Consider the following 8,234-nt stretch of genomic DNA (forward strand, 5'->3'; position numbering starts at 1 on the left):
TAAAACACAGGTAAAAGCTTTTCAACTTTTTTCAACTACAAGAGCCGGTTTCTTTCCAGGTACCGAACTAAACAGAATTCAACATGGATTCAAATTTCTAGTGTTTTTTAGGGATTCAAATTTCTAGTGTTTGTTATACAGTTTTTTAGTTTTCAAATTTCTTGTGTTTGTGTTTTATGCAAAATATACAGTTTTGTAGTTTTGAGGAAACCTCACGTCCTTATGGCATTATATAATGAGTCCGAGAGAAACAAGAGAAGACACAAAATCAGTAGTAGGAAAATTTCAGAATCAATCTCGAATTATCACCCATCAAGTTTTTCTATCAACCCTTAGGTTTTTCTCACTGGAATCATCATCGTTGTTCAAGTTTTAGATACACATATCATCAACAAAAAACATTGTTTCAATAATGGTGAAAAGTAAAGAAGAAATCGAGCTTTGTGAAGTCAAAGTTGAGAGTCCAATCTCTGTTCCAAAACCATTTGTCAAGAAAAAACTCACCCTAGTCCCTCTGATTTTTCTAATCTTTTTTGAAGTTTCAGGAGGACCTTTCGGAGAAGAAAATTCGGTTAAAGCAGCAGGACCATTGTTTGCTCTTTTAGGGTTCACGATCTTTCCATTCATATGGAGTACGCCTGAAGCTTTGATCACTGCCGAACTCGCAACTGCTTATCCAGGTAATGGTGGTTATGTAATATGGGCTTCTGAAGCTTTTGGTCCTTTTTGGGGATCGATGATGGGTTCATTGAAATTTCTTAGCGGATCTATTAATAATGCTGCGTATCCATCCATGATGACACAATATTTGTCGGTCCCGACTAGGTTTAACACTTTAGTTATATGTGGAATTACAGTATTGTTATCGTTTGTGAATTATTTGGGATTAGCTATTGTTGGTTGGTTTGCTGTTGCCCTTGCTGTGGTTGCTTTGATGCCATTTGTTATCATGTTTTGCATTGCAATTCCTAAAATTAAGTGGAGAAGAATTTTGAGTTTGGGTAAAAACGTTCATAAAATAAGAATGAATGATTGGCCAACATTCTTTAACAGCTTGTTTTGGAATTTAAATTTCTGGGATAATGCTAGTACTTTGGCCGGAGAAGTGGAGAATCCGCAGAAGATTTTTCCAAAAGCCTTGTTTTCTGCCGGAATTATCACTTGTTTGGGGTACTTAATCCCTCTCATAGCTATCATTGGAGCTCTACCACTGGACCAAGATGCGTGGGAGGTTGGTTATTTAGCGACAGCAGGAGGAACAATTGGTGGACCATGGTTGAAGTACTGGATAAAAATTGGTTCAGTTTTATCGAGTGTTGGATTATTTGAAGCTCAATTGAGTAGCAGTTCTTTTCAGACAGAAGGAATGGCAAATCTCGGGTTCATACCTGCTTTGTTTGCAAAGCGAGCCAAGTGGTTTAATACACCATGGGCTGGAATCCTGTTATCAAGTTTAATTTCGTTCGGCCTATCATTCTTGGATTTCAATAACATAATTGCTGCAGCCAATATCTTGTACGGCTTGGGTATGCTATTGGAATTTTCGGCTTTTATCAGGTTAAGATACAAGTATCCAGACCTGGCTCGACCTTACAAAGTCCCCGGAGGTATTCCTTGTCTTTGCATCATGTGCTTGATACCAGCAGGGTTCGTGGCGTACGTTATGACGACGATGGTGATTACGAAGCTTGTTGTTTTCTATATTACCGCAGGTCTTACTGTTTTTGCAGTTGGCAACTATTTTGTCATGAATCTTTGCAAATCCAAAGGGTACATCCAGTTCATCACCAAAGATAATGATAAGCAGGCCGTGGAGAAGGAATCAACCGAAGGACAATCTTAATTTGATTTTAGTGGTTTTCTTTATATGCACAATATTTTTTATTTTTTTTTGTTTATTTTAGGATTTATATGCGCAGTTTCGTTTCTAGCTTAATAAGAACTATGTTATTAGTCTTCTCCATCATTAGTCTTCTTCTTGTTGCTTGGTTGTGTTATTTTATTTCTAGTAAAAAACAGAAAAGAACAAAAAAATACCATATAAAATATATTTTTATCTTCTCTGCCACTTTGTTATTTTTCTCTTTACAAGTAATGTGAAAATCCCTTGCAAACAACATGAAGCAGTTGCAGTTTAAGGTATCAATTCAGTATTTCTAAACAGCGTAAGAACACAAATAACCAGTTCAGTACCTAAACATGAATTACTAGTAATAAATAAAAAAAAAAACAAGAACTTATCTCTTTCTTTTGAGTTAAGAAGATCCCAGTGCTCCGATAACTAAGAAGCTCTGGCGGGTTTGCATCCTCTTCTGTGTTCTGTATAATGGAGCAGAGCCACGGACGGTATTTTCTGGTGGTGACATACCTGCACTACCTGGTGGTTGCAACATACCTGCACTGTATCCTGGTTGGGATGCAGGTGCACCCATGATATCAATCAGCTTAGTTGAATACCTGATGCCAGAGGGAAATTAGCTGTTTATGTTTCTCTGGATTTCATACCAGTTTGCTGCATGATTGCAAAACCAAAATGTGTTACTAGGAGTAGTATTTTAGGCTCGAAATAAATAATAAATAATAAATAAACTCAAACAGGATTCCCTATGGCTTAGTTCAATTTCATCAACTAATCTTGCAATAATTGACTGGGTATAGCTTCCTGAAAAAAGAGAGAGTAGCCCATGTATTTCAGGAATTTGTTAATCAATTCTCGATAATGTCGACTCGTTATCAAGATAAAAATTATAATCACATAAAAAGAAATGAGTAGAGAATTCGGAAAAGAAAAAGAAACTATGTGCTAAGTCTTCTCTCCTGCACAGAAAACAAGGAAGGTCAAGCTTTCTTTTAACCTCATGATTCACTTTGTTACCGATAGACAAATTTGTGCTAAACAGACCCATCATCAACAAATTGTACTAAGAAAATCACCCTCATATATCAAAAGAAAATCAAAATATTAAACCCCGAAAATCCTTGCCTTCAATCAGTTTTTTGTCCCTTCAAGCCCTATGTATTCAAAATCACAATTTGCAATGCAGTTGGCTTGACTAAAAATAACCGGGCAAAAGCCAACCCAGTGGTCCTGTAAACCTTGGACTAATTTGCCACGCACTCCTGGCTACATTTCAAAACAACCCAACAGGTTCCCAGCACTAGAAGGCTTCCCCCTCTTAGACGCCCTCTTCCAGGACTAGTGCACAATCGTTCATTAAAGACGTTTCTACAGACTATAATTTGACAGCAAACCCGTTTTGTTCTCACGCTGGGCAGATCCTAGGTTGCTCGTTATTACTAGAGGAATCCTATAAAGTTTCTTCCCCTCCGGTTACACAATTCTATACAGCTTCAGAAATTTTACATTTAGCTAGAAGTCAAAAAGTCTGTATGGTGAAGTCTTTTCTGATAACGATTTCTAAAAGCCAACCAAACATAGTAACTGTCTCTCAAACAATACTAATGTAACCAAATTGATTAACTAAACAATAAGGAATCTTTAAAATCAAAATAGGTGTACCTTAAAGAATACAGATTAGAAAGAGAAGGATGGGTATTGTAGCTGAAGGATAAAATCCTGCACGAAAAACCATTTTTGCCTTCAGTTTTGATTCGACTTTTAGATAATTCAAAGAGTCGTGACATATATATGTGATACCTAATTAGCAAGAAGCTATACAAGGCGGAATCGATATGGAAGATTTGAGAAACCATTTTATGTCTGTGAGAGAAGACAGAGAAAGATAATACATAAAAAAAAACTTGTTGATTCTTCGAAAATGTGATACTACTTTACTTAGAACTGAAACAAAAAGGAAGGAAGGATCAAAAGCAACAGGCTGAGTGCATTTTTTCAGTATCCAAAAGATAAAGCAATTAACCACAACTATCCCAGCCTGCACAACCTAGGTTAAGTGTTCTTTCAATATTCTGCTAAACAGACCTATCATCCAGGGCCACATTGCACTAAAAAAATCACCCAAATATCTGAAGAAAATCAAATTATTAAACTCCAAAAAAACCCTACCTTACCTCGCTTTTTCTTGCCCCTCGAGCTCTTAGGGAGCAAAATCACAGTTTGCAATGCAGTTGGCTTGATTAAACATAACCTTTTCACAGCAAAACCCAACCCCGTGTTCCTATTAACCTTGAACTAATTTACCGCCAGGGTCCGAGCATGAGGAGGCTTCCCCCTCTAAGACGCCCTCTTCCAGGACTTGCACAATCTGTCATGGAAGACGCTTCTACAGACTACAATTTGACAGCAAACTCTTTTGATTCTCACACTGGCAGATCCTAGTTAGCTACTTAGCTCGTTATTACTAGAGGAATCCTAGTAAGTTTCTTCTCCTCCGCGTACACAGTCACCTTTATCGCTATTATACTTATGGTTCGATACAGCTTCAGATTTAGACTTGTATCTAGAAGTCAAAAAGTCAGCATGATGAAGATTTTTCTTATAACGACTTCTAAAAGCCAACCAACCTAAATAGTCTCCCAAACGATAGTAAAGTGCCCAAATTGATTAACTAAACAAAAAGAAATTTATAAAACCAAAATGGGTTTGTATGATACACTGCTGAATAGCAAAGTTAGCACAAAATTATTTGACCAATCAAGATAAGAAACTAACCTCATAAATAGCAGTCCCAATGCAGCAACCTCAACCACTTTACAGAGCAGTTCCAACGAGTTGAACAAACACCGATTTACAGGTAAAATTCTCATCAGGTACCTCGGAGAACACAGATCACAATAAATCCTGCAAGAAAAAACCATTTGTGTGTTCATCTTTCCAAATTTCATCAATCACAGAACTAGATTGATAAAAAATTAAACTACTTGAAATTAAAAATAAGGATGTCTGAGAAATCAAAATCAGAAACAAGCAAACCTCAAAAGTCATTGCTGTTTTGAAGAAGAACTCAAGTGGACCAATTTTGGATACCGTGAATTCTGTGAAGTGAATTCCTCTGTTTTAAAAAGTGCCCTAAAAATGAGTAAATGGATGTTGGCACCATCGATTCAAGCACTATTTTTGGGTGTGTCAACTTCTTCCCCTTGCTTTTTGCTCTTTCCATCTGCTGGGGCCTGAAAGTGCCTGCCTTGCTTGTGAACAAGTGAACTTTCTGATGCCCAACATCAGAAATAGAGAGCCTGGGACTTTGGGTCTGAAGAGAAATCCCAACAGAGTTTGAAACAGCTGCCAATTTGCCAATGAATGTCACAAACATAGCATCCGAACACTGCAAAAATCGCTTACAAAAACGGCAGTTAAGAGAAAGTTATTCAAGATTAAACAGTTAGAAAGAAAGAGTTGGTCTCAAAAATTGATGCTGCTCAAGATTTACAGCGAACAGGAGTAGCAGTTCAATCTGTCCATCAGTAGCTTAATGATAGAACTCCGGTTCACCTGCTATTGCTACGTCAGGACTAATAGAACATACAAAAGGGATTCTGCAAATGACTGTGATAAGTTATAACCCAAAATGTAAGGTTCAAGTCATGCAGAGGCTCAAGAAAATCCATCTTAATATTTGCAAGGACCTATACATAACAGAAGGTCAATTATCCATTACCTGGCCACCAGTAATCTGCGCTGTCGGTTTGGAAGTATAGAACATAAAGAGATATCGACTTGATCATGTAAGAAGACACCATTAAAAAAAATGACAGTTTATTTCTGTACAGTGGGTTCCCTTACATCAAAATCTGTCACAAGGAAACTCAAGAAAAAAACAGGACTAGACACGCTAATAAACTAACGACAATAGCTGCAGCCAGCAAAAACGAAAAATAAATAAAATGGTTCCACCTATCCCCGGCTACTGTATGATTTCAGTGGAACCACGCTTCTCTATACACCCAGTGTGTTCTTATACTGTTATCAGTAAGAAACAGCATTCCCCTGTCTTCTGTAACTAAGTCTTTTCAACTTTCACTCTTTTTCCATTACCAAGCACTAAACTCAAAGCATAGCTTATAAAGCTAGTTTCTTCGTCGTTCTGAGGCTCCTTCTTTAAGGTTTTCATTCCTTTCACTAATTGATCTCGGCCCTGCACACATTTACCTGAATTAAGTGGCATTAGGCTCTCAACGTAAGGCACCGCCCTTAACCAAAATTCAGGGACACCACGGATCTTGAGAACCCTAACTCTTTTATTCTTCATAATGTCAAATAAAACCAGTACATTGTAATTCTCTATAAATAAAACCTCGCCATTCTTGAAATACCAAATTGGCTTCAAAAAGTACTCCTTATCACTATCGTGTTGAAGAGATCTTCTAATGCATCTTCTACCAACAGACTGCCATCTAGTCCAAGATTCTCTCACTGAGTACTGTCTCATAGACCATATCTCGATAGTACCATCCGAACACCTATTTAGAATGCAAAGACACTCATCCAAAATAGCCAGCAAATTACGGTAAATAACTCTTTCTCTAATTAAGACTTCAATTTCAGGAGTAACTGGAACTTCCCTGAAAGTGTCATCTCCAGTATGAAACGCAAGTAAAACTCCGTACACAGCTGTTGACCCGTTAACATTGCATCGAGTTGCTTTCCAAACGATGTTTCCATTTCCATCAAAGTATACATCCTTATCAATATTATCGTACACATGAATATCATAAGGAATACTAGCTTGTCTAGGTTTCTTCCATGAATCCGCACGTAATGAATACACCAGAACATCACAACCAACACAAACCTCGGAATTACTTGAACCTAACCTTCCTGTCGTCACAAATTCTGCCCACTTATCCCAATCAGAAACAAATCTACCAGCAGTACCGACAACGTTGCCAAACTCCTTGTAACATTTCCTAGCTCTCACAATCTTATAATCACCAAAATATCCAAATGCATATGCAACTACACTCGAATCCGGTTCCGTTACCTTAGGCTTCGATACCATCTTAAATTCCCTAGTAATCGGATTCCATAAACACAAATTATCTTTTCCCAAATAACCCTCTACAAAAATTATGCCATAAACTGAACTAAATGTATGAACCTCAGACTTTGCAAATGGACTGCGAACCTCAAAAGCTCTATAACTCAATGTAGGCGACAACGAAGACTCACGGAAATAATCAATTGATGCAAAAAAATCTTGACCAAATGGTTTCATTAATACCTTAAGTTTTCCCTTATTCATGATAAAGAAATTTGAAATAAACTTAGGGTGTTTCAATAAAGTATTCCATCCTATAGATACGCACCTGAATCTTAACACTGATTTCACTGGTAATTTTATGAGTATTTGGTAAAGCAAAAATGGTGGCAACCTCCCAATTGTTGCTGCTGTCAGCTTCTTTGATTCCAATTTCTTAACCTCAACTTTCTTTTCATCTTCTTCTCCATCGTCATCTTCAACAATGATTACTGAATCTGTTCTTTCTCTTTTCTTAGCGTTTTGCTTCATGGGTGTTTGGTGACAAGCTGGTTTCAACATGGAAAACAAAACTCAGCCTTAAACCCTAGAAATCTCTCGTTAAACCCTAAAATGCTGAAACCCTTTGTGTTTTGTGATGAGGTGAAGATGATGGTGAAAGGGTTTTGTTGTTTTAGTTTAAGGAAGAATCTGATTTTGGTGATGGATGATGGAGTTGGAGATGCTGATGGAACTTGGAAGCAGATGAAGTGTTTGATTGAGGTGCGGAATAAGCCATGGATAAAGTGAAAGTGAATGGGGTAGTTCGGATATTAAATAGAAGATTGACCGAGGATTGACTTTTGCCACGTGAATGAAATGCAGACGTGTTCCTATTGATGACCTCATTATAGGATGCTTAGATGGAAACTTGTAAATCATCATCAATGGTATATGAACAGTTAAATAACAATATTTTTAACAAGATTCGATGTGGTTGAAGGATCTACGGATTTAATTATCATAAGATGCCCATATTTATTCTAAATAGGGATGGACATTTGCCCCATCCAAACCCATTTCCGTGGGTACCCGTTCCTATTGGGTAGGGTTTTACCCGTACAAGCGGGTTAGAGTTGAATATGGATAATACCCGAAATTAGTGAAGCGGGATGGGGCGGAGATGGGATTTTAGGTCCCCGCCCCATACGTTCCCATTTTAGGATTTTATATTTTTATTAATTATTTATATTATATTTAAACTAAGAAATTATATTATATTATATTTTAAAAGAAAAGGTAAAAGTATAAGATATCATTAATTATTTATATTATATTTAAACTAAGAAATTATAT

At 37.1% G+C, this 8,234-nt stretch overlaps 2 protein-coding genes and 1 long non-coding RNA gene across 3 annotated transcripts; 1 reads left to right on the forward strand and 2 right to left on the reverse strand.

Annotated features, from left to right (window-relative positions):
* Positions 1–412: 412 nt before the first annotated feature.
* On the forward strand, positions 413–1,963 carry LOC113330921 (probable polyamine transporter At3g13620). Its single transcript, XM_026577714.1, has one exon. The coding sequence runs from the start codon at positions 413–415 to the stop codon at positions 1,841–1,843; it is 1,431 nt and encodes a 476-aa protein (XP_026433499.1). The 3' UTR covers positions 1,844–1,963.
* Positions 1,964–3,518: 1,555 nt separating this feature from the next.
* Positions 3,519–4,966, reverse strand: LOC113330935. Its single transcript, XR_003350580.1, has 3 exons — positions 4,895–4,966; positions 4,634–4,762; positions 3,519–3,577 (listed from the first exon to the last, which is right to left on the reverse strand). It is a non-coding gene; the product is annotated as an uncharacterized LOC113330935 (long non-coding RNA).
* Positions 4,967–5,921: 955 nt separating this feature from the next.
* On the reverse strand, positions 5,922–7,430 carry LOC113330922 (F-box/kelch-repeat protein At3g06240-like). Its single transcript, XM_026577715.1, has one exon. It carries the CDS (start codon positions 7,428–7,430, stop codon positions 5,922–5,924), a length of 1,509 nt encoding a protein of 502 aa, XP_026433500.1.
* Positions 7,431–8,234: the final 804 nt, after the last annotated feature.

Source organism: Papaver somniferum, unplaced genomic scaffold, assembly GCF_003573695.1.
Source record: "Papaver somniferum cultivar HN1 unplaced genomic scaffold, ASM357369v1 unplaced-scaffold_12, whole genome shotgun sequence".
NCBI lineage: Eukaryota > Viridiplantae > Streptophyta > Magnoliopsida > Ranunculales > Papaveraceae > Papaver > Papaver somniferum.

Coding starts and splice junctions, on each gene's coding strand:
- LOC113330921 (XM_026577714.1), top strand. CDS start 413: ATGGTGAAAAGTAAAGAAGAAATCGAGCTTTGTGAAGTCAAAGTTGAG.
- LOC113330922 (XM_026577715.1), bottom strand. CDS start 7,430: ATGAAGCAAAACGCTAAGAAAAGAGAAAGAACAGATTCAGTAATCATT.